Source organism: Dama dama, chromosome 22, assembly GCF_033118175.1.
Source record: "Dama dama isolate Ldn47 chromosome 22, ASM3311817v1, whole genome shotgun sequence".
In the NCBI taxonomy this organism is placed as follows: domain Eukaryota; kingdom Metazoa; phylum Chordata; class Mammalia; order Artiodactyla; family Cervidae; genus Dama; species Dama dama.
The window spans coordinates 21033754-21060565 of NC_083702.1; the positions used below are offsets into that span (position 1 = coordinate 21033754).

The 26812-nt window shown below is 38.9% G+C and overlaps 3 protein-coding genes across 6 annotated transcripts in view; all 3 read right to left on the reverse strand.

The window, feature by feature from the left end:
* Positions 1–464: 464 nt before the first annotated feature.
* LOC133043276 (ubiquitin-like FUBI-ribosomal protein eS30 fusion protein) lies at positions 465–971 on the reverse strand. The gene has a single exon (XM_061124106.1). The coding sequence runs from the start codon at positions 907–909 to the stop codon at positions 481–483; it is 429 nt and encodes a 142-aa protein (XP_060980089.1). The 5' UTR covers positions 910–971; the 3' UTR covers positions 465–480.
* A 6094-nt stretch (positions 972–7065) lies between these two features.
* LOC133043776 (protein mago nashi homolog) lies at positions 7066–18332 on the reverse strand. Its single transcript, XM_061125010.1, has 5 exons — positions 17931–18332; positions 11268–11326; positions 10492–10602; positions 8177–8259; positions 7066–7420 (listed from the first exon to the last, which is right to left on the reverse strand). Exons 1-5 carry the CDS (start codon positions 18022–18024, stop codon positions 7321–7323), a joined length of 447 nt encoding a protein of 148 aa, XP_060980993.1. The 5' UTR covers positions 18025–18332; the 3' UTR covers positions 7066–7320.
* A 6224-nt stretch (positions 18333–24556) lies between these two features.
* Positions 24557–26812, reverse strand: part of STYK1 (serine/threonine/tyrosine kinase 1) — a 55142-nt gene continuing 52886 nt past the window's right edge. For 3 of the 4 annotated variants that reach the window (XM_061125013.1, XM_061125012.1, XM_061125014.1), the window contains one exon: positions 24557–26713. In XM_061125013.1, coding sequence (XP_060980996.1) covers positions 26509–26713 — 205 coding nt within the window. In that variant the 3' untranslated portion in view covers positions 24557–26508. The remainder of the gene's footprint in view (positions 26714–26812) is intronic. The other variant, XM_061125011.1, reaches the window with a different exon arrangement.

A 26812-nucleotide genomic window follows, 5' to 3' on the forward strand; every position in this document is an offset into this window, starting at 1 on the left:
ACTACTAGCAAAAACAACTGATTAAAATGTATGTGCATAAATATAGATACATGTACACAAGAAATAAATAACTTGTCTCTTAGAAACTTTCTCTTAGAGATTGCTATTTGAAAATAAAAGATTTCAGCATTGAAACATACACACAACTACATGTAAAATAGATAGCCAGTGGGAGTTTGATGTATAACTCAGGGAACCCAAAGCTGGTGCTCTGTGACAACCTGGGGGGGATGGGTTAGCGAGGGATTCGGGAGAGGAATTCAGGAGAGAGGGGTCACATGTAGGCCTATGTCTGATTCCTGTTGATGGATGGCAGAGGCCATACATCACAGTATTGTAATTATCCTCCAATTAAAATAAACAAATAATTTTTTAAAAACACACACAAAAATAAAAGATTTCTTTTTCCATTTATGTTTATTGCAGGTAAACGTATTTTAGAAAGTATTTGGGGGGGGGGGGGCGGGTTAAGTGGCTTTATTAGAGAAAGCCAAGATTACAGAGGACTTGGGAGTTAGCATTAGGACCCTTCTTCTTGCCAAAGGTGGGCACAACATTGACAAAGCGCCGGTTGTACTGCTTACGCCTCTTGGCCCTGCCGGTCTTCTTCTTCTTCTTCTCTTGCTTGGCCACCTTGGGAGTCTGACCTCTCACTTTCCCAGCACGGGCCAGGGAACCGTGGACTTTACCTCCAAGCATGCGGCCGGCTACTTCCAGAGTGCTCAGAGCCTCCACGCCACACTGGCCCAGAGTAGCCTCATCCTCTAGGGGCGTGCCAGCCAGGAGCAGGACTTGATCTTCCGGAGCGATGCCCTCCAACGAAGCTACATGAGCCTTGATCTGGGCGACCGTCTCCTGGCCGGTCACCTCGAGAGTGTGTAGCTCCTGGGCGCGGACAAAGAGCTGCATGTTGGCAACTAGACCGCGGACAACGCTGCCGCTACCGCGAAGATGGAGTCGAGAAAGAGGTTTAGAAAGTATTTTAAAACGTAATTCCACTATAAAATTTTGGTGTATATGCTTCTAGTTTTTTATCTGTATGTCTTTTTTTGCTATCAGAGTTGGTGTCCGGAGAAGGCAATGGCAACCCACTCCAGTGCTCTTGCCTGGAGAATCCCAGGGACGGGGGAGCCTGGTGGGCTGCCATCTCTGGGGTCGCACAGGGTCCGACACGACTGAAGTGACTTAGCAGCAGCAGCAGCAGAGTTGGTGTCATTCCACACACAGTACTTTTGATCTCTTGTTTTCTACTAAGTGTTTCCTCATTTAAAACTATTCATCTAAAATGTGATCTTAAAAACAATTGTATAATTATTATCCATATAAATTATACCATAATTTATTCAGGAAATCCTGTATTGCTGGACATTTAGGTTGTTTTCAACTTTTTGTGAATACAAAAAATGTTTAGCCTGTACTTTTGAATATTTTCTTAGGAAAACATTTTAAACAAAATATGAGGTCAAGGGGTATGTACATTAAAGAGCTTTGATATGTATTACCAAATGCCCCCAGAAAAGTTATTCTGTTTATGCAACACTAGTTGTATGAAAATGATAACATTTGATATTTTTTAAAGATACTGATGAACTATTCTCCTATTTGAGTTTCATCTATGAATCTTACCTCATGAAGGCATATGATCTTTCAGCAAAAGGAAATTAATTTCTGTAAGTCTGTTTCTATGAGTCAGATCTTCCCAGAATACCCCCAAGTCTCTCAGTGAAGTTCACTTTCATTTGATGCACATGCTGTCAGTCTTCAGGTGTACATTTTTATGATATCAATTTATATTGCTCTCCAAATCAGGTGATAATGGTGAATATAGAGTGTGGGGAAAGAGGAGTGAGGTAGAAAACATAAGGTGAAATTGATTATGCAGAGACAAACCCAGCCCTACTTCACCAGGCTCTAACCACATTCCTTGCTTACCCTTCTCTTTCAGCCACAGCCAAACCATCACCTTTCTTTAGAAGGCATCCCCATTCTTCACCTCCCGGGTCTTCCCAGACTACTTGATAAACAGTCAACTGAATGTTCTGACCACTAACACCCCCTAGATTATACTGCCTGATGTCTGGTCCTCAGCTGGCCCTCTCCTGTTCTCCCATGCAACCCTTAATCTTGGAATCACCATGGAGTCTGCCACTTGTCATCGTGGGCAAGCAGTCAACAAAATTACCTCCCAGAGACTAACTTAATCCAATCACACAAGCAAAGTTTCGTGGGTGGAGTCTGGACACTTCAGGAAGACTTATTGCTAGGCATTTTCTTCTCTTTACCCTCACCCTGCCCTGGCTTTGTCAATCTCAAAACAGAAAGATCCTGAGCCCTCGATCCCAATGCCAGAAACAAAAGAATGAATGAAGTGTGATGAGAGAACATAGGGAGTAGGCTGGGAGAAATAGTCATGTTGTCAAAATGTGGCAGTTCAGTTCAGTTCAGTTGCTCAGTTGTATCCAACTCTTTGCGACCCCATGGACTGCAGCACACCAGGCCTCCCTGTCCATCACCAACTCCTGCAGTCTACTCAAACTCATGTCCATTGAGTCGGTGATGCCATGAAACCATCTCATCCTCTGTCGTCCTCTTCTCCTCCCACCCTCAATCTTTCCCAGCATCAGGGTTTTTTCAAATGAGTCAGTTCTTTGCATCAGGTGGCCAAAGTATTGGAGTTTCAACTTCAGCATCAGTCCTTCCAATGAATATTCAGGACTGACTTCCTTTAGGAAATCATGGTTTAGAAAATGGACTAAAGGGACATTTCCTTTAGGAAATGGACTGGTTGGATCTCCTTGCAGTCCAAGGGACTCTCAAGAGTCTTCTCCAACACCATAGTTCAAAAGCATCAATTCTTCAGTGCTCAGCTGTCTTTACAGTACAACTCTCACATCTATACATGACCACTGGAAAAACCATAGCCTTGACTAGAGGGACCTTTGTTGGCAAAGTAATGTCTCTGTTTTTTAATATGCTGTCTAGGTTGGTCATAATTTTTCTCCCAAGGAGTAAGCATCTTTTAATTTCATGGCTGCAGTCACCATCTGCAGTGATTTTGGAGCCCAAGAAAATAAAGTCCATCACTGTTCCCACTGTTTCCCCATCTATTTGCCATGCTAATTCTTGACAATGTTTAAAATCAGGTCTGACCGAATACAGAGCACAGATGGACTTTGAATTCAGAAGGGCCTGGATTTTCAACAAATCTCTTGCCGCTGGAACTGAGTAGATCTGGCTTGAAATATCAGCCCCTCTCTTCCATGGGTGACTTGAGGCAAGTCACTTCACTTCTTTAAACCTCAGACTCACCAAAAGTAAAGTAGTGATATTTGCCTCCCAAGGCTGTAGGGTATATAAAGTGTGAACCAGATCTAATGGTAATGAACATTAAATATTAAATGTTATCATTTGAAGTCCAAGATTCAAATTCTTTCTAGCTGTAAAAATTTGAACATGACACTCTTCCAAGCCTGTTTCCTCACAGGTTCAATATGAATGTCACTTACTTCATAGACCCGGAAAAATTCAGTTAGATTAGCTCTACAGGTAGGATTTTTTAGGCTTCAAAAATAAGTGAATGTTCTTTTCTCTCTGTTCAAGGAGTCTATAAATAGTCAAAAAGCCGGGAGTGCAATCCAGAAATGCTGACGCACTGAACCAGGTTCTCTTTCTCAACATGTCAAGTTTGGAATGCAGATGCTTAGAAGAAAGTATGTGGATCGGGGGGGGGGCGGGGGGGGGGGTGGCAAGTGCATTTTAACACAGTGGAGGAGCTGGGAAACATGGCAGCATTCCACTGCCTCTAGAAAATAAGCATTGTGACTTAAGATCTGGTTATTTTGTATCTTACCACCCCATGGAGATATTGGTGATGTTGAGCTTTTTTGTTTTCTTTTGTTTTACATGCTTATAGCCAGTAAGAGAGGGGACAACTCTCATGGAGACTAGACAAGGGTAGAACATTATTTTACTTACATACCCATACTTAATTTCCTCTATATAAACTCCATACCTTGAGTATCACATTGGTCCCATTTGTTATTGTAACTGTAGCACATGGAAGACGTATGATGCCTACATGTGCCATTGATGAACAAGGTGGTTAAAGAAAAGAGAAACTGACTACAAAATCTGGATGCTTCATAGTTTTGTAGACAGAATGAGGTTAATAACTAGAAAGACAAATTGTGTAGCTGTTCCCTCTAAGCTCCAGTTTATTTTTATTACTAAGCTCTGATTTCTGAGAAAGGCAAATTTCTTCCTAAATAAGAAGAGAAACAGCATCACAAGATAACAGCAGTAACTTCACGTGGGACTCACTGAAACTCCTCGCATTGTCCTTCGATCAAAGAAGCACAAGATGGAAGCACCAAACTTCATTACACCCACTCCTTAAGAAAACAAAACGATAAAAAAAAATAAACAAAGAAAGAACATTTTGAATGTTCTTGTACACTGTCTTCCGAATTTGCTTTTGTGCAAAACACACATAACACATACACAGCATGAATACATAAAGCATTCATTTATTTACTTCCTGGCTGCTTAAAGGTGTTATTTAGGAAACCACACGTTTTACCCATCCCTTCCTGACAATATTAATTTCGTCAGCTAGAGGCTTAGCACAGAGCTGCTAGTCACACCTTCAAACCTCAATGGCTTATCTTTTCACAGCAGCAGGCTCTTCTTCCTGTCCCAGCCTGAAGTGAAGGTTTCAGGAATAACCACCAGCTCCCAGGGAAAGATGTTCTGCATCACTCTGTTGGGAGGAGTAACTTCACCTGGCCATGTTCCCTCTTCCATGGTTATTTCTCCTAATGCCTAAACTTTATGCCACTGAGTCATGTGAAATTTCCTGGCTCTTACAGTAAAAACTCAAAAGAACATCTTGTTTGAAGTTTCCTGTTTCCCTAACCAGCTACTTTAATTTGTCCTTCTTATCTTTACAGTAAAAGCTATTCTGAGTTAACATCTTCTATTGTCCCAACTAGGCTCCAGCCATGAACGAAACAGAAATTTTCCTTCCTCCAGCTGCTAACAAAATGAGAGGAACACCTCACGAAATTAAGTAAGCATGAAAAAATCATGGCCAAAAAAAAAAGAAAGGATTTTGGATAACTATTCAGATTCTGAGCCACTAAAGGATAGAGTCTATTCACAAGTTGAAAGGGAAAATAGTTCCGTGAAGCAGTGCCATAATGAAGAACTTTAATTCTTCAGTGTTCTTGCTACTGCATTACAGTTTGGACTGTAGGCTCACCCTCAAGTCATTCATTTTTTTTTTTTTTTTTGGATTTTTAATCTAACTCATTGTCATATAATGCTGCATGTGTGGTAAGGCACCTTAGTCATGTCTGATTCTTTGCGATCCTATGGCTAGTAGCCTGCAGGCTCCTCTGTTCATGGGAATTTCCAGGCAAGAATGCTGGAGTGGGTTGCCATTTCTTTCTCCAGGGGATCTTCCCAACCTAGGGGTCAAACCTGCACCTCCTGCATTGACAGGTGGATTCTTTACCACTGAGCAAGCAGGGAAGCCTGGGGGAAGTTATGAATGAGGACAGTTAACACATTAAAGACTTTCTCATCCAAGGATTCTTTCTCCCCAGTCTTGCTCAGTCCTGAGTGGATTACCTTATTCAACAGGACCCACAGAATGGTTATTTTGAGGAGCAACCAGAAATTGTGGGCCCACAGGACTTTTCTCCTTTTCTCCTTGAGGTTGACATCCAGTGTAACATGGTTTTATACTGCACATTCATCAGGGTCTACAGCTTGAATAGAAATGCTTGTTTTCATATAAGCAACCTGAAGGGAATGACAGCATAGTCTTTCACAGCGGTGATTTGGAGGTCAGGTGACTTTCCATGGCAAACCAGAAAAGGATACGCATTTTAATGCACTCCACAGTAAACAAGCTGCCAAGCCGTGCTCCAGAGATACACCATCCAAAGGGCAGCCACAAGCCTCATTTGGCTATCTCAATCTATTAAAAATTAAATGGCACTAAAAAAAAGGTCTATTGGCACCAATTATGCCTGTTATTTCATCTGTAAGTGAAAAATCCAACAAGAGGACATGACTTAGACTTATTACAGTACAGGAAAAATGTTATAGATTCTAAATTGTCATATATGGGTTTTCTATGTTTGAAATTTTTCATAATAAAATGCTGGAAAATATTACTTTTAATTAAAATGACTCTAAATTCAGTTATGTTAGCCACATCTCAACTACTCAGTAGCCATGTGCAGTATCCATCGGCTACCCTACGGACTGTTCACATAGAGAGCACCTCTATTATCGCACAGAGGTTTACCAGAGTTGCTCTAGTCTAGCTGCGCCAGAGCCCTGGCTAGCCGTCAGACCCCAGTTCTTCCACCCTAAGGTCCTTAGAGGGGACCTGACTGATCTTTGGGCAAAGTGGATGATGACTGCCAGGACTGCATACTTTCAGAGTGAAGGTGCAGATGGAAAAGTAACAGAATACCAGGGTATGGGTTACTAACAGGCAAAGTAAGCAAGTCTATCAGAAAGGTTGAAGGGAACTGGGAAATATGACTGGGACTTGTGTTCATTAGGAGTTAGGATATAAATACAGACACACACAAACACACACACATGGAAGTCTAAATTTTAAATAATTTTTAGAGCCGAGAACTCATTTATTTTCCACAGATATACAAAATATGTGTATTGTGAAATATGGGAATAGGCGCATAATAAAAGATGTGTCTAACTTTGGATACTGACTTTACCTTTGTAACCCTGAGGAAATCACTGCTCACACAAAAACATTTAAATGTGAATAACCCCTAAGGAGTTTGTGACAAACATAAAAAATCCAAAAGCTTCTATAAACAACTTCTATGAGCACCAAAAAATTAAATTCCGTCAGGTGTGGCAGAAACAAGGGGAGATCTACAATTGCTTTTAAACAGATGGGAATCTGGCTACATGTTTCTACATAAAAGACCCTCTGTCACAGGATACACCTTCTAGAACAATTTTCACCTTTAAAATGAATCAGAGATCTGACCTCCTGAAAGACCAAAAGCACTCTCCATCCAGGCTTTGATGTTTTATTGGAGCAAAATTTCAACAGGTGGCTTTTATTTACAGAGTTTAATGTGTGCGGTGACTGCCCAATCCACCTGGACTCAAGTGAGGATAACCATTAAGCCTGCTTAGATATTGTCTTCTTTCCTATTTGCATACAAAACTTTGCTTCACATTCATAAAAACCCCAATATTATAAATGAACAAATCCTCCCTCACTCACCCCTTAATTAAATATAAACCCAGTTTCAAAAAACATACAGTTTAGATTGGTTTAATCTTGAAATGTAATCCAATAAGACTAAACACTAAACACTTCAGGTCCTGTACCAAATAGTAAAATACTCGAAGGCCTTCAGGATCCCTAAAATTTAAAAGATAAAAGTTAGTTTTTTATTCCAAGAATGAAACAACACAATAATATAAATTAATTCTTAAAACAAAACAGAGACCAAAAATCAAAAACAATTAAAGGAACTGAGAAGAAAGGATTTTCTGATAACTATTAATAGAACTAATGTACAGGACAATTTCTATCTCTATCTTTTCTCTGAACTTTTCTCTGAAATTCCTATCTCTCTTTTACACTGAAACCAGTTAAGCAAACAAATAAGTTATTACAAGTTACGCTGGTAGGAAAATAACACTAGAAGAACATTTTGAGGGGGAAGAGTGGAAAGAAATAGGAGGCAGAGAGATTTTTCAGATGATGCTAAGAAGTATCCATCACACACAGAGCTTGGGAAGCCAGATATGGCTACAGCCATACTTAAGCCATACCGGGGTTTTCTCCATTTCTTTCATGTATTAAACCCAAGGAGGCAAATGATGTCATATGGAACTAATAAGGCTGAGAAATCCAAGAAGGATTTCTTTTAAATTCTGTAGGGCTGCATCCAGACTCAGATTTTTTGGCAATCAGTAAAATACACTGTTAACTTCTTTGATAACAAGTCTTTACTAATATAAAAATGAGGATTACATATACATAATAAATTGCTACAGGATACAATTAAAGTAATCTCATCAAACTGGCTATGGTTCTAAAATGAGCCTCTCTAATAAATCATGTAAATTTAGTCAAAATGCTTTAACTTTTATTAATGCTTTTAATACTCACTTTGACTGATTGACATCAATAAGAGAACCTATTTTTGATGTGGTAAAAGAAATGTGTTCATCTGCAATTACAATTTCAAGCTCCTGAAAAAAATAAAACAGAGAAATGCCGTTAATGTAAAAATTCACCTCTTAAAACCAAGAGGTCCCGATTTTAGCTGCAAGTTTTCTAGCCATAATAGAGGAGGGGGTAAAAATAAAAAAGAAACAATTTTTTAATTACAAACTATGTCTGTCAAGTAAAAATCTCATCAACTTCTCAGAGGTCCCCAGTATTAGGATGAATCAAGAACTGCTTTCCACAGATCTCATAAAGAAGATCCTATCAAATGAATGACAGACTTCAGAGTCACACAGAAATGTTTCTTACGATGTCAATAAAAACTAATTATATGGGTTTAAGCCTATTTTTAATATAACAGATACAAATACATTTATCCTTTCTACCATGCTCTACAAATAAACTGCATAATGTTAATAATAGCACTATTTAGCACCTACTGTGTATTAGGCCTGCTGATAGGGACTTTGAAAACATATTCTCTGTAATCCCCAAAACTGGGCTAATAAAGCCTGTCTTTCTCAGGTCAGCTTTATTGCCTGATTTTACAAATGTGAAGCCCAAGACTCAAAAGCAGACGAAAAAAAAACTGTTTGTATTTACAACCACTAATACGTGATGGTACTAATATTTAAATCTTGGATAAGACTGAAAGATTCATACTTTTCTGACTTCACAAAACAATTACAATTAAGAACTAATAAAACAAAACAGCATAAAACAGATTTATGCTTCCAGTGTACAAAATTAAGCATAAATTTTTCTCCATATTTTGTCTGCAAATCTAAAATGAAAAATTAAGAGGCTCTGTCTGTATTAATGGACAATTAATAATTAATGTTAATTAAATTAACGGACGCCATTAAAGACACTCTCAGTTCTGTATTTGATCAGAAAAGATCTAATTATGCCCCTTTATGGCACACACACAGAATGGATAATTAACTAAGACTCTCAAGCAATGAAAATCTTTGACTTAAAGATACAACAGACAACTTCAAGGGCATAAGTAATTCTCCCCATTATCCAAAACACACGAACACATGATCAAGTGGGTAGACGAAAACACTGCTCTCTCCTTGAGTCTAAGAGATAATAAAAGGTTTGCTGCTGTTGTTTCTGATTTTTAATGCCAATATATATATATGTCTAAAATGAATGGGAATTTAAATTTACTTCTTAAAAGTGTTCACAGTGAATACAATAAATACTGTTAACTATTACCTTTGCTTTCCTAAATAACCGTTTCTTTAAACAGAAGTGTTAAGTTACTGCTACAGAGCACCAGCATCTATTCTCCACATTTTCTTCTAGTCAAAGAAGTGGTTACACAGTATAATCCTCAGGAACACACAAAAGCGAAATTAAGTGTTTCTTCCTCCTGAAGTCATATCTCATTCTTCCAGCAGTTGAAAAGACCCAATTCAGAAATCAAACTGTCTTTCTACAGAGTGAAATCAGGCCTTCAGAGCTCTTCAGCAGCCCTTTGAGAAATATCAATTTTTCTGAAGGGAATATGACAGGCAAAGGCAATGGTCAGTTTGAACAAAGAAACCAATCAAATCTCTCTCTGGGGTATAAAGAGGCAAATCAGAATTTTCAAAGTTATATATCTGGAGAAAGTGAATTTTACATAGTGAGAATCCTAATTCTCAAATTTAACAAACATTTGCGCTTTTTTCTACCTATTTTTATTATTTACTAAGAACTCATTGGGCTTCCCAGGTGGTGCCAGTGGTAAAGAATCCGCCTGCCAGTGCAGGAGATGCAAGGGACACGGCTTTGGCTTTGATCCCTGGGTTGGGAAGATCCCCTGGAGGAGGAAATGGCAACCCACTCCAGTATTCTTGCCTGGAAAATCCCACGGACAGAGGAGCCTGGTGGGTTACAGTCCATGGGATCGAAAAGAGTCAGACAGGGCTGAGCACACATGCAGGCAAGAACTCATTATTCCTAATAAAAGTACTTAACCTATAATGGAAATTAATCCTAACACTGTGAAAACACCCGAAGGTAAGCTGCGGTGGCTGCGGAGAAGACTGTTCAGAAAGATGTCTAAACCGACTCCTTTATTACTAGGAGGTAGCTCACAAATTGATGCAAAGTGAAATACAATTATAAGCCATTTACCAGGTGCCTACTAGATGAAAAAAATCCAAGATTCAATGAGGATCTATTCTAGATAAATAAGGAGAAACACAATTCTATTAATAATTTTTATAATTTATGAACTTAAAGAATTATTAAATACAAACCTGTCGGCCAACCCTGTCAGGAGGAGGCCACAAAGCATCGTCTTCTTTTGTAATTTCACTGTCATCAATAATTCTCTTCAGTTCTTCCATTACACTCTTGTGTACATAAGCCTGAAAACAAGTAATAAAAATGTCAGGGTCTACATCTTGACACAACTTAGACAGAAATAATAAAATGAAGTTACAAACCCTGAGTATTCAAATAGAATTACAGAAAAATTTAATTCTGATTCTAAAAGGAGAGAATTATTCATCCTTCTTACTGATTTTTCTTCACTCTCTTACCCTTTCCTTTAAAACATACTTCTCCCTCTTCATATCATTATTCTCTCCTTAAACCCTTGTATCAAATATCTCTGAGTGGTCAACAGAAAATTTATGAGGTGAACAATGACAAGTGCAAATACATATCACAGTGCGGTGAACACTTTCTTATACCTAACATTTGAAACTTTCATTTAAAATGCATACTGTGTTTAAAACATGATTGTCAATTAATTTTAAATAATGAGCAGAGTAAAAAGACCAGGTTAATTATAAAGTGAATTAACTGATATGCTCAAATGTGGGACTACAACTTAATATATTCAGATTGATTCTTTTGCTGTTATAGATGCTAAAGATGTTATAGATGTTAAAGAATCCTTTTTCAATCTATAAATCAGCCTCTTCTCTGTACTTTAAAGCCTTACATGTACTTTAAATATGTAAGTAAAAACACAAACATGAGGAAAACAGGGTTAACACAAAAAATTAGACATCTGAAAAGAACGTACCTCCTTTCTGATCATGACATCATTTTTATAATTGCTGTTGTTGGCATATCTAAGTTTTCCTGTAGGAAGTAGAAAAAAATTCAATTTATAACAGCAAAAACTGCTAAAAAATAATAATAAAGAAAGAAATGACATCATAAGCAATTTTGAAGGTAAAAGCTATATTATACTACTACATCTATTAATATTTCCTCCCTCCTGGCATAAGAGCAATGCTGGATATGCACTTGCTGTTGAGCTGGCTGAAGCTGAAGCAAATCAACTGTTTATACTCCATGCCTTCAATACAATTTCATACACTAGGAGGGTCATTTTCAAAAGTCATTTTCTTAAGCAACATCAAGATTTAAACAGGGAATCTGAAAAAAGAACTAACGTTTCTTCTAAAGTTTATCTTACTTTATTGTCTTATTGTCTTATTTATGTCTTATTGGTGCTGAGTTACCCAGAGCATTTAATCTAATCTGTAAAACAATCCTAAAAATTTTCTCGCCTATTCACAGTTAAGAAAAACAGAGAGTTAAGAAACTTGCTCAGAGTCACACAAGATTCAACTTAAATCTACTTCGTTCCAATAAACATGCCTTCCTCATGACTCCAAAATGTTCTCATTTATTTTCCTTCAATTCAATGTACTATGATAATGCTACTATTTCAGAACTGTAATTAAGAAGCAATACAAACTACATGCTGCTTCTGAATAAAAACTGGCTAGTTTGTTATCTGATTTACATTGAATGTTTATATATTCCCTGATGTATGCTTCTCCTCATGGCTGGTCAGTTGCCTAGGTACAGCTGTAACATGATCCAGATCCTCTAAAATGATATATTATCTTAATAAGGTGAATCTCTTAGGAACTGCTGTCTTTGGGTCTCATTATTACTGATAGAAAGGTTGTGGAACAGAAGTGGCAGATGAGAACTACTGTTCTGAAATGAAACTTCCCTGAAAATACTCAATTGAAGATTAAGAAGCCTCTTATCCTTATCCATCAGAGGGCAGACAGAATGAAAACCACAATCACAGAAAACTAATCAAACTGATCACATGGACCACAGCCTTATCTAACTCAATGAAACTATGAACCATGCTGTGTAGGGCCACCCAAGACAGACAGGTCATGGTGGAGAGTTCTGACAAAATGTGGTCCACTGGGGAAGGGAATGGCAAACCACTTCAGTATTCTTGTCTCGAGAACCCCATGAACAGTATGAAAAGGCAAAAAGATATGACACTGAAAGATGAACTCCCCAGGTCGGTAGGTGCCCAATATGCTACTGGAGAAGAGTGGAGAAATAACTCCAGAAAGAATGAAGAGACAGAGCCAAAATGAAAACAATGCCCAGTTGTGGATGTGACTGGTGATGGAAGTAAAGTCCGATGCTGTAAAGAACAGTAGTGCATAGGAACCTGGAATGTTAGGTCCATGAATCATGGTAAATTGAAAGTGGTCAAACAGGAGATGGCAAGAGTGAACATCGACATTTTAGAAATCAGTGAACTAAAATGGACTGGAATGGATGGATTTAATTCAGATGACCAGTGTGTGTACTACTGTAGGCAAGAATCGCTCAGAAGAAATGGAGTAGCCCTCATAGTCAACAAAAGAGTCCAAAATGAAGTACTTGGGTACAATTTCAAAAATGACAGAATGATTTCTGTTCGTTTCCAGGCAAACCATTCAATATCACAGCAATCCAATTCTATGCCCCAACCACTAATGCTGAAGAACCTGACGTTGAATGGTTCTATGAAGACCTACAAGACCTTCTAGAACTAACACCCAAATAAGATGTCCCTTTCATCATAGGGGACTGGAACGCAAAAGTAGGAAGTAACAGGCAAGTTTGGCCTTGGAGTACAAAATGAAGCAGGGCAAAGGCTAACAGAGTTCTGCCAAGAGAACACACTCGTCATAACAAACATCGTCTTCCAACAACACAAGAGAAGACTCCACACATGGACATCACCAGATGGTCGACACAAAAATCAGATTGATTATATTCTTTGCAGCCAAACAAGAGAAGCTCTATAGAGTCAGCAAAAACAAGACTGGGAGCTGACTTCAATTGAAGAAAGTAGGGAAAACTACTAGACCATTCAGGTATGACCTAAATCAAATCCCTACGATTATACAGTGGAAGTGAGAAATGGATTCAAGGGAATAGATCTGATAGTCAGAGTGCCTGAAGAACTATGGACAGAGGTTTGTGACATTGTAAAGGAGGCAGTGATCAAGATTATTTTCAACAAAAAGAAATGCAAAAAGGCAAAATGGTTGTCTGAGGAGGCCTTACAAATAGCTGAGAAAAGAAGAGAAACTAAAGACAGAGGAGAAGAGGAAAGATATGCCCATTTGAATGCAGAGTTCCAAAGAATAGCAAGGAGAAATAAGAAAGTCTGACTCAGTGATCACTGCAAAGAAATACAGGAAAATAGAATAGGAAAGACTAGAGATCTCTTCAAGAAAATTAGAGATACCAAGGAAACATTTCATGCAAAGATGGGCACAATCGAGGACAGATATGGTATGGACCTAGCAGAAACAGAAGATATTAAGAGATGGCAAGAATACACAGAAGAACTATATAAAAAATTTCTTCATGACCCAGGATAACCACAATGGTGTGATCACTCACCTAGAGCCAGACATCCTGGAATGCAAAGTCAAGTGGGTCTTATGAAGCATCACAATGAACAAAGCTAGTGGAGGTGATGGAATTCCAGCTGAGCTACTTCAAATCCTAAAAGATGATGCTGTGAAAGTGCTGCACTCAATATGTCAGCAAATTTGGAAAACTCAGCAGTGGCCACAGGACTGGAAAAGGTCAGCTTTCATTCCAACCCCAAAGAAAAGCAATGCCAAAGAGGAGCCTTGTGGGCTGCCGTCTATGGGGTCGCACAGAGTCGGACACAACTGAAGCGACTTAGCAGCAGCAGCAGCAGCATATATATATATATATATATATATATATATATGTATATATATATATACACACACACACATACACAATAGAATATTGCTCAGCCATCAAAAAGAGTGAAATAATGCCATTTGCAACAACATGGATGTAGCTGGAGATGATTGTACTAGCTGAAGTAACCCAGAGAAAGGCAAATACCATATGATATCACTTATATGTGGAATCTATAATATAGTACAAGTGAACAAATCTACAAAACAGAACAGACTTACAGACATGGTTGCCAGGGGGAAGGTGGGTGGGTGATGGAAGGATTGGGAGTTTGGGATTAGCAGATGCAAACTATTATATATGAGATGGATAAACAACAAGGTCCTACTATATAGCACAGAGAACTATATTTCATATCTTTATTTTATTTCATTTCATTTCAACCTATATTTCATTTCATTTCATATGTGATAAACCATAATGGAAAGGAATATAAAAAAGAATGTACACATGTGTATAACTGAATCACTTTTCTGTAAGCAGAAATTAACACAATATTGGAAATCAGCTAAACTTGAATAAAAAAAATTAAAAAAAAAAAAAAAAAGAATGTTCAAACTACTGCACAATTGCACTCATCTCACACGCTAGCCAAGTAATGCTCAAAATTCTCTAAGCCAGGTTTCAACTGTACGTGAACATCTACTTCTGCTTTATTGACTACGCCAAAGCCTTTGACAGTGTGGATCACAACAATTGTGGAAAATTTCTCAAAACATGGGAATACCAGACCACCTTACCTGCCTTCTGAGAAATCTGTATGCAGGTCAAGGAGCAATAGTTAGAACCAGACAAGGAACAACAGACTGGTTCCAAACTGGGAAAGGAGTAAGTCAAGGTTGTACATTGTCACCCTGCTTATTTAACTTCTATGTAGTTAATCATGGGAAACGCCAGGCTGGAAAGCACAAACTGGAATCAAGACTGCCGAAATATCAATAACCTTAGATATGCAGATGACACCACCCTTAGGGCAGAAAAGCAAAGCACTAAAGAGCCTTTTGATAAAAGTGAAAGAGGAGTGAAAAAGTTGACTTAAAAGTCAACATTCAAAAACTAAGATCATGGCACCTGGTCCCATCACTTTGAAAGGGTAACAGGCAGGAAGGCCAGGGGTCTCCAAATGGAGGAAACAGGCTGCAAGTGCCAGACATTTTTATCTCTCTTAAGGGCAAGAGGAAACAAACTGGCAATATTTTTTTTCCTTCTCTATACAAATTTAAAAGGAGGTTTCTCTTAAAATGCTGTGTTGCCATGACACCTAGTTTCACCTGAAGCTAACTATTCTCAAACCTTGAGTTAACCAATACATTTTTTCTTATGGAGATGTTTGTCTTAAGCTATGTTAATGTACTCCAGACTCCGTCTTCAAGTTCTGCCAAATGGCTCAGAACCTACTTGACAAACCTGTATGTTATACTCAGATATTGTTCCCCTAATCTATGTAAATGAAACTATCTGTGTGGTAATCTGCCCTTCTACAAGATTCAAGTCAATCGTTTTATGGCCTGAAATGAATTATCTGGTACCATTCTGAGTTTTAAGACATTCCTTTCTTTTCATTAACAGACTGCTAGTGACTATATAACATTCAGCTGAAGACTAGCAGGGCAGCACTCTTTCTGCCCCCTTCTGATGCCTATGTCAGAAGCTTTCTCTATCTCCTTTATACTTTAATAAAACTTTATTACACAAAAGCTCTGAGCGATCCATCCTCGTCTCTGGCCCCAGATTGAACATGTCTCCTCCGGAGGCCAAGAATCTGGCATCTTATCGTTCAGCAACAACCTTTCAACTTCATGGCAAATAGATGGGGAAACAATGGAAACAGTGAGAGACTTTTTTTTCTTGGGCTCCAAAATCACTGCAGATGGTGACTGCAGTGATGAAATTAAAAGACGCTTGCTCCTTGCAAGAAAATTTATGACCAACCTAGACAGCACATTATAAAGCAGAGACATTACTTTGCTGACAAAAGTTCCTCTAGTCAAAGCTATGGTTTTTCCAGTAGTTATGTATGGATGTGAGAGTTGCACTATAAAGTAAGTTGAGTGTAGAATTGATGCTTTTGAATTGTGGTGTTGGGAGAAGACTCTTGAGAGTCCCTCGGACTTCAAGGAGATCCAACCAGTCCATCCTAAAGGAAATCAGTCCTGAATATTCATTGGAAGAGACCCTGATGCTGGGAAAGATTGAAGGCAGGAGAAGTGGCCAACAGAGGATGAGATGGTTGGATGGCATCACTGTCTCAATGGACATGAGCTTGAACTTTGCTTCCAGGAGTTGATGATGGACAGGGAAGCCTGGTCTGCTGCAGTCCATGGGGTCGCCAAGAGTTGGACAGACTGAACTGAAGATTAAAAAAAGACTGCTTAATCCACATGACTGGCTAAAATTGACATGGACCAGCTAAAAGCTGTTCACAAGCCAAGACCCCGAAGTCAGTATCATATAAAGAAAGATAAAGAGAATTCAAGTAAATTTGGCTCCTGAGCTAAATTTAGAAATGACCTGAGGGGAACCAGGAATATTAGGTGTGATTAAGGTTTCTAAATAATTGCAGAATGTAGTCACCCTGACTTCTACCTGACAAGTTTTATATTCTTCCCTTTTCCGAGTATGTGATCCTCCCCTAATTTTTCTTTCATGCCCTCCCAGAACTTCGTCCAAAGCATGAACACAACACATAATATGCATACCACTTTACACTTAGTTTTATGCCATCCACCAAGATATAACTCCTTGAGGGGAATGAAAAAGTCTTATGCACTACTGTACCCTCAATTTTTGTTTTTACGTGTTGCCCAGCACATAATATGCAGTCAAAAAAACAGTCTATGCAGTTGGACTACTGTTGTTACAATAACAGTTCAATATACAGTACAACTATCTAAAGAGAATCAGAGCTGTCAAAATGTAGAATTTGCTGCACATTCCTTGGGTAACTGGCAGTTTCACCTCACTCCCCCGCCCCGGTCATATGGCACTCAGGAGTCTGACTCCTTTTTTCCCAGAGACCAAGAAAATAAGTCCTCTCATTCCAATACTCATCTCAATTGTTGCCTTCTCGAAAAAGATTTCCGTCTCTTTCAAGCAGCACTAACCACGCCCCCTTTTTATAGTCTTAATGCATCCTGCATCCAATAGCGAACAACTGTATTTAAGCACCCGAAAGACATCATTACACTCGTTTTTCTACATGTTGGGCTTCCCGCCTTCAGAGCAGGACTCATTTGCTTTTCTCGACTTGTTGCCTTCCATACAGAGCCTAAATGAGTAAAGCGGATAAATGGGCCGTCTGAAATTTACTATTTACAGGAAGATTTTAAGCATCCATGGGTCCACCGCGTGATGGGGATGTTCTCAAAAAAATGTCCAAGTTTAGGCTGATTAACTAGAAGGCCTTTAAGGTCCCTTCCGGTGAACTGATTCTGGGATTCTTATTACTATACCTTGAACTTTAGGATCTGGCAGCATAAGCTTTTCTGAAATAACTGACACCGATTCTCTTTTATCCCCCCAAACCAATGCACGCTTCCTACATTTTTAAGCTCCTGGACCCAACTGTACACTCGCGAGCCCGGGAAGGCTCACCCACCCACCCTGCCTCCTTCGCCTCCTCTCGCCTCGCTTCCCCCTGCTCAGCATCTCTCCCAGTTGCCGCAGCCGCCGCTCCTTCGCTCACCGTCCGGCCGAAACTCAAACTCCAGAAACTCGTGTCCAAACTTGCCCTTGTGCCCTACGTAGTAACGCAGGTAGAAATCGCTGGCCATAGACATCTTTGTCCCCGAAAAGCCCGCCGAAGGACCGACCGACGTGCCTCCCGGCGCCTGGCAGTGACGTCAGTCGCCCAGGATTACACGTCACAGCGGGCGCGCCCCTTCAGCCTGCGTCGGCCGGAGAGAAAAGCGGGTGGGGAGCCGGGGTGTGGTGGGGCAGGGTTGCAAAGATCTGAACTTTGCTTTACTAGGGTCATATTATTTTCAAAATTAGTTAGATCATATTATATTGGGAAAGCACAAGTGATAAAATATGAAAGCGTTTGTTATGGGCTCCGAACTGAGTTCGGAGTTGCTCTACTGCTACTAAGTCACTTCAGTCGTGTCCGACTCTGTGCGACCCCATCCCTGGGATTCTCCAGGCAAGAACACCGGAGTGGGTTGCCATTTCCTTCTCCAATGCATAAAAGTGAAAAGTGAAGTCACTCAGTCATGGCCGATTCTTCGCGACCCCATGGACTGCAGCCTACCAGGCTCCTCTGCCCATGGGATTTTCCAGGCAAGAGTACTGGAGTGGAGTTGCTCTAAGTTCTAAATTAAAAGTCGCCCTGACTTTTGGGGTCTCACGGCATCCCCTGAGGTGGGTGTGGCCTTATTCCCCAGGTTAGTGGGATGAGTCAAGATAACAGCTCAGAATGCAGATCTGCAGTACAGTCATTTCTCTTGGTAGATTTCTAACATGGTCCCCTTTGGACCATGATGGCTCGTTTTCTGACATATAGAAGCCAGAACGAGACAAAGTAGAAAGAATCCATCAGTCAGGCGGTCTGAAAGTTTGAAGAGCACATTGAAGCAAAATCTCTTGACAGTCATGATACGAAAGGAATTTCTTTCAATAATAAAACTTTTTCGGTTACTGGAGTTTCGGCAGTGTGATCACGTATGAAGTGGTTTAGCCCACTTTTCTTAAGCTATAGAATTACACTGGGGAAATGAAGTGGAGCTCATCTGGGGTGGGTTTTGGAGGAGGGGGAAAGACAAGCTGAGCTTTACACAAAGCCTGTTTTTTTGTTTTTTTGTTTTCGGATATATTGATTACCTTTCTTTTATCGACACACAGAATAATCCTGCTTGTTGAATACCCTTTAACCTTCAGTGGGATTTGATAAAGAGAGTGGCAGTCAGCCGACTGGGATTTATGCCCATTACTTATCTCTACCTAACTTCGTTTAAGACCCTATCTTTAAGCCTTTTTATTGGTCAACCAAATGAATAGACTACGATTAACTTTGTCTGGTTCAAAAAATCGTTGAAAGGACCAGATGAGATAATGTATGTGAAATAAGATTTAAAATTTATGAAACAACATATGGTGAGTTAAAATGGGCATTTCCTATGTGCCAGAAATGGCTGGGCACTGGTAGTAAAAATAGTCCTTTGTGCTTGTGGTCTAGAAAATGAACATGTAGACACATATTAGTCCATGGAAGCAAATGCTATAAAAAAGGTTTTTTTGTTTGTTTGTTTAATGCTGGTAATATTGCAGAGGACTCAAGTCACTTTATTAGGGAAGAGGGGAAGTGGAAGAAAGGGGAAATATCAGGGAAGATTTGTGACAAGATGCTATTTGAATTGGACCTTGTTGGATAAATTCAGTATATGTTCAGAGAGATGGAAAAGCAAACAGCCTGAGCAAAGGCACAGTGGTGTTAAAATGCATGACTTGGGAAAGCCAAGAAATTCGGTGTCATTAGAACACAAAGTTCATGGACGTGGAATAACCAGAAAAACACACGGAGCAGGTTATGTGAAGTATTAGCAGTTGTATAACTGTTAATATGGAAACCCATATTAACCACTGTATAAATGTTAATATAGAAAAATTATTTGATTCCAATACAGGCTGCTGTTATAGAAAATATACAAGGAACATAGCACCACCCCTCACCTCTTGGGTGACTGACTTCTCCAGTTTTGTCCAGACCAAGGAGTTTCTTCGGATGTGGGACTTTCAGTCTTAAAACATGGAACTTCCCAGGCAAACTTGGATGCGTCAGTCACTGTGCTTATCACAAAAATGATCTACAGAAACTTGACCACAATATTCTATTGTGTCTCTGGAAATATAGTCAGTAATCCATTTGGTTTGTTTTTTGTAGGAAGCCCCAGCCAATCTTTGGATTCCCTAATGCTTTTCCTTCCAGTTGTTGGCACACGTGGCAGAGTTCATGCTTACCTAGAGACAGCTACAGACACCAGATCTGTGACTGTGTCAGTAGAGCTTATGCAATGCACAGTGTTAAGATTTTTATCTGTAACCCTTGACTGACTTTATCCCCTAAACAGAAATCTGAGCTCAAGACTAATCCTCTCTAACTCTGTTATTAAGATGAAATGTGAAAATACAGTTAATTAAATCATTCTTATAATTAGCTACAACCACCACAGAAAAAGTCGTGTTGTGTATCTCTTGTATCATGATAAAAATTGGAACGTGATAAAGCATTTGTGTATTGTGGTCTTGGATGTTTTACTTCAGAGCTATGAAAATGTTCTGAATGGCTATTGAGCACTTGGGCTAGTGAGACTGAGGAACTGAATTTTTTATTTTTAAATCTTATTTAAGTTGTGTGAACTAGTGGCTACCTTGGACAATATATAAGAGCCAGTTCATAGGCTTCTGCACAGGCTGGAAATAGTGAAAATATTTTTGGAACACAGAAATTTCCATTTCAGTGGCTGTAGCCTTCAAACTAGAGCATACTTACTAGTAATAGCACAGTTTATTTATGAAAATAAATGTTTGGGCTCCTGAAATTAAGTCAAATAAAGAACTATTTCTGCCTTTGCTAATGTAATCTATCTGTGATCAGCTTCAAAAACCTATGTGAAGTAATTAAGAAATAAACATTTTATTTTCCCAACTCCAGTTGAAATTAAGGCTTAATGATTTAATCAAATACACAATATATATTTCTAAAATAATGATTTCCCACTAGAGTTTTTATGTTTTTTGTTTTCAGCTTCATGGTGACAAATCAAGTCAGAGGGCTGTGGTCAGAAATGATTATTTTTTATAAGTGTTAATTTAGTCTTTTAAAATGTTCTACTTTTTCCAGTGTCTAAAATTCTCTTCCTTTGATCTCTTAGGTCTGCTCTGTCCTCATACCTTTTTTGCCTTTTGCCCCACTATTTAAAATTGTTAAATCATTCCTACTTACAATCTCCAGAGATATGTTCTGACTTTCCTGTGATAAATACTGGAAAGGGTAGTGTTTTTGTCCTCATTCCTTTATCAGTAGCTTTTGAATAGTTTTGGTTTTGTATTTACAAAAAAATAAAAATAAAATAAAGCTTTTAAGGCTAACTCATCCCATTAAAAGAATCAAAGTAGTAAATCCAGAATATTATATGGGCTAAAACAGTATTCTAAGGTGATTGAAATGTTTTTAAATGTAAGAATGACTATGGTCTATTTCAGTCTTTGTTCCATCCACCACTTTTCTCTCTTCTCTTCTGTAGTAACTTCTGTCAACCATGTATGTCTTTTAGAGCACTCAGTGGTGTTATATTTTTAAAATAAGAGAACCATCATTGTGCAGAAACGCCACAACTTCCACATTATTGTTTTTCAAACATGTTCACATATAGTGAGCACTTGAAGGTGTTGCTTGATTATTAAGATGTGGTGATATATTCAATTCCATTATTCAAACTAATGATTTTTCTTTTTTTTTAAACTAATGATTTTTCATGCATATGACAGTATTAATATGCTTCTAACACATAGCATAACCACTGACTCTTATTTCAAAAACAAGTAAAGCCAGTCTGCTTAATTAAGCATAATGGCTTATTTTCTCAGTCTTCTATTGTATTTGACACATATTTATTTTTTAAATGAGTCATGGTGGAGCAAAAATTTAGTAACAGCTGTTGTTCAGTTGCCGCATCATGTCTGACTCTTCGAGTCCCCATGGACTAATGGCAGGTTTCCCTGTCCCTCACCATCTTCTGCAGTTTGCCCAAGTTCATGTCCATTGCATCGGTGATGCCATTTAGCCATCTCATCCTCTGTTGCCCTCTTTTCCTTCTGCCTTCAATCTTTCCCAGCATCAGGGTCTTTTCCAATGAGTTGGCTGGTTAAGGTTAAGATTTAGAAGATTCTATTTACTTTTTCCATTTACCAACCAGTCAATCCTAAAGGAAATCAGTCCTGAATATTCATTGGAAGGACTGATGAGGAAGCTGAAACTCCAATACTTTGGCCACCTGATGCGAAGAACTGACTCATTTGAAAAGATCCTGATTCTGGGAAAGATTGAAGGCAGGAAAAGAAGGGGATGACAGAGGATGAGATGGTTGGATGGCATCACTGACTTAATGGACATGAGTTGGAGTAGACTACGGGAGTTGGTGATGGACAGGGAGGCCTGGCGTGCTGCAGTCTACGGGGTCGCAAAGAGTCGGACACGACTGAGCGACTGAACTGAACTGAACTGATTTACTTTTTATTTAAAATGGTGAAAAATATTATTATTCAACTTTAATCTAAGTGCTCAGTCATGTCCAACTGTTTGCAACCTCTGTGGACTCCAGACTCCTCTGTCCATGGGATTCTTCAGGCACAAAATACCTAAAAAGTGTTGTGAACGAACATGATTTGAGAACTCTGGTTCAGATTATTCTAAATTACATTGTCAGGTTTCAATGGGACATGATTTCCAGGTTGGCATTTGCTCAGTTCCTAGCTATGTTAGAATTGTTTTTTAACCATAAAAGATAAATTGGAAACGAAAGACTGGGAGAGGAGGAAATCAAAACAATAAAACAAATCCTAACCCAGATTCAACTTGATTAAATGGTAAACATTATAATTCTCTTTTCTATTCATTACCTTGGAAATAAGTCAGAGATGCCAGAAATATAATTCTCCTTTTGGATAAAGCCTGGCCAATTGAGGGAAAAATCCAGTTTCCTTTGAGTAAACAATTACTATATCCAGTTTTCCAGATCTATATCCAGAAAAACAAATCAAGTTGAAAATAGCAATTGTCTGTTTCTTTGCCTTCTGCCAAAACAAACATTAACATAAAGTGTGAAATAATTAGCAAAATATTTTTAAAATAAATTTATTTTACCTTTATCTTACCCTTTTAAATTTATATTGCATTTATTTTATACTGTGTATATTTTATATTTCTATATAAATATACTTTGATTAGAACAAGTGTTCAAAATATTTTTCCTAATAAAGATATGTAATAAACAAAAAATGGAGGCACCAATTTACTACTAAATAAGTGACTTGAGGACTTGAGTCATTCAGGTTTGTCTTTATTTTCTCCATGGAGACTAACTTTGAGCTTTGTATGTGGTATACAATGAAAAACTATTTGCAGAATTAATATTTTGTTCCTCTTATATATTTTTAAAACCATACTTTTTATGACAAAACCCACTGAAATGTTTTGAAGTAATTAGCCTCCAACTAATTAAAAAAATAAAATAAAATAAAAAATTTAATAAACTTGAAAAAAAAAACTATACTTTTCCATTGAGTCTATTTTTGTACATGGTGGGTATTTTGTGAAGTATTGTCTCCTGGATCATCTAACTTATTCCTAGAATTTTGGTAGAGTTGATTTTTATTATTTCTAAATTACCCTTGATGGATGAGTATCAAGTACTATTTTGAATATTGTTGCTAAAGGCAAATTCATTATTTCCCTTGGGGAAAAAAAATATAGTCTGAAAGAGCAACGCTCCATTTCATCAGCACCACTCCCCTCCTGCCTCACTGTGCCTCCTTGCAGTTCCTCAAAGTGCTTTTTTTCTTTTTTTTCTTGCCTCAGTATTTTCACATAAATAATCCTTCTCCTGGAAAGCTCTTCTCTTCACTGTCAGGTTTACTCACCCATTCCTAAGGTCTCAATTTAAATGCCACTTTTTTCAACAAGGTCCCCACTTTTTACTCCCTTCCGCTCACACTGTACGTTTTCTTCACAGCACTTACCACAGTCTGTAATTCACAAATACACATTCTTGTTGTTCAGTCACCAAGTCGGGTCCGACTGTTTGTGACCCCATGGACTGCAGCACACTGGGCCTCCCTGTCCTTCACCATCTCCACACCACACGTTAATGCATACAAACATGTATATAACATCCCTTGCTTTCTAGACTCTAATCCAACACTGTTTTTTTAATCCAGCATCTAGCGCAGTGTCTGGCACAGGTGCCCTTAACACTCAATTCTTTGAAAATAATCGAATAAATAGTTTGTAAATTAGACATAAGGGAACAGCTGAGAACAATGACATTCCATAGGATTTCAATGTTTTATGCTGAGCCATTCTACCTCCCTTCTCCCTACTGCTACTTACCATGTATTAAAATTCTGACTAGTCATTGCAGTATTCCTACAGGTGCAAGAATTGTTATGCAGTTGGGTGACTCCATCAGGATTATGCAAACTTTTTAAACTGCCAGTCAGCTTTCCTGTTGCAGTCTTGAATGTCTCTTCAAGAGGACCCAATGTATTCTTTAAAATCATAGACCATGTGTTCAGCTGAATTGTCATCGTCATGATAGTTCCAGTATGTTGAAATAGTGGGAGGTGACTGTAGTCATCCAGACACTCACACAAAAATAATGACTTCCTCATTTCAGTCGTGGTATTTGTACTATAGGCTTCCCCAGTGGTTCAGTGATAAAGAATTCGCCTGCTAATGCAGGAGATGTGGGTTTGCCCCTGGGTTGGGAAGATCCCCTGGGGAAGGAACCCATTCCAGTATTCTTGCCTGGGAAATCCCATAGACAGAGGATCTTGGGGGTGATACAGTCCATGGAGTCACAAGAGTCAGGTGCAACTAAACAACAACAACAATTTTGTACTATATCATCATCTTTAAGTATGTCCTGCCTTGCAATGTAACCGACAGACTAAGGTTCTCTTCTTGGTCACCACAGATGTTAAATGAAAAATATATGAAGGAGAACCTAGGATAGTAAAGGGGTAGGTAAGGAAATTAATATTTATTGTCATATAGTGTACACCACATGTGGTAGAAATAACACCCTTTCATTCCATTCTCACAACAACCCTGTGAAGTAGGTATTATCCCCTTTCTACACATGAGGAATCTTTTCTGACAATGTAGATTGTCTCTTGAATTTTCCTGTTGACATTAATTCACATTTATTTACTTTCATCCTCCTTATTGTCAAGATTTTGACAACTGTATAACCCAAAATGTATACTTTGACTCAATATTAATTTAATGAAATAAGTTTCACAGTACATCATTGAATGATTGAAAATCAGAACCTACCATCCTTCTATCTCAGGTTACAGCTTTTTCTAGCGCTCCTTAAAGACATCCTGAGCTAGTAAGCACTCTCGCTGGTTTCCACATTTCCCATTTATTAAACACATACGCAGTCTATTCATCATCAACCCTACTGGACTCTCTGAGCTCAGTCCCCATAGTCTTATCTGTCATTGTGCAGTCACTTAGTCATGCCCAACTCTTTGTGATCCCGTGAACTGCAGCACGCCAGGCTTCCCTGTTCTTCACTATCTCTCAGAGTTTGCTCAAACTCATGGCCATTGAGTCAGCGATACCATCCAACCATCTCATCCTCTGTCGCCCCTTTCTCCTGCCCTCAACCTTTCCCAGCATCAGGGTCTTTTCCAATGAGTCAGCTCTTCACAAGTGGCCAAAGTACTGAGGCTTCAGCTTCAGCATTGGTCCTTCCAATAAATATTCAGGGTTGATTTCTCTAATCTAACAGGGACCAGAAAGTGAGCCTGATGGATGGTACATAACCAATGTTCTTAATCATGAAATCACCCCTCCAGCTTCTACTTAGAATAGTACTAACAGGATTTACCTATCTCAGAATTAGATAAAAGGGGACTGTATCTCTCCATATAGGGTGAGCTTATATCTTAGGGTGAGCTCAGAAATCTTCCTTAATGGTTCTCTTTCATCCCTGCATGAATGGACCAGAAATGGAAAACTATATGACCTTCCTCTCCCTTCTCTGTGAAGGATGGACCTTGGTCCTTATCTATATTCCTGAGAAAATAGAACCTTTCATTTTCTTCTCATCAATTTCTTTATCAACTTTCTCTTCCCTCATTTGATTCCAATTTTCTGGACCTTAACTATAGTCTAGATAAAAGCACGTTTCAAAGGAAACCAGCCTGTGGTAGGAGGGACCAACTTATCTATGCCATGTGGCAACAAAGATTGCAAATTTGTAAAAACCTCCCTTGCATCGACACTGTCCAACCCATCTACCCTGTGTCTTCAGAATTGGGACAGCAGAAATGAAACTGCATTTCTCCATCACAAGGGTACATGGTGAGGGCAGCCTCATCCAGCATCACTTCAGGTTTCTAGGGAAATGTGTAGGAGAAGATTCAAGATCCATGTCCCATTTCTCCCTTTAACTCCCACTAAAAAGTCTTTGCTCTTGGAGGAACTGGTTTCAAGAGTATACAATCTCCCCAAAGTGGGTGTTGTCCCAGGACCTTCAGAAGATGCTGGTGCAGTAGGAGACACTCTCCATGCTGATACCCGCCACAGCTGCGTACAGTTCAGGTACCACCAACTCCGGGACTTGCAACACAGCCTTGTCATTTGCACTTTGAGCAGCAGTTTCGAGACATGCGTGTAGCTTTCGAAGTGAGGGGCGGCTGTCCTCACTCCAACGCCAGCAGGACTTCATAAGACCATACCTGAAAGGGGAACGAGAGAAACTGACTTCCTTGACAAGGCAAATGTTTGAAAATCATGCTTCTTCACTTACAAGCAACCTAGATGTCCATCAGCAGACG

Coding starts and splice junctions, on each gene's coding strand:
- LOC133043276 (XM_061124106.1), bottom strand. CDS start 909: ATGCAGCTCTTTGTCCGCGCCCAGGAGCTACACACTCTCGAGGTGACC.
- LOC133043776 (XM_061125010.1), bottom strand. CDS start 18,024: ATGTCTATGGCCAGCGATTTCTACCTGCGTTACTACGTAGGGCACAAG. Junction 11,327..17,930: donor GTTTGAGTTTCGGCCGGACG/GTGAGCGAAGGA, acceptor TACTTCCTACAG/GAAAACTTAGATATGCCAAC. Junction 8,260..10,491: donor CTGACAGGGTTGGCCGACAG/GTTTGTATTTAA, acceptor TATTTTTTTCAG/GAGCTTGAAATTGTAATTGC.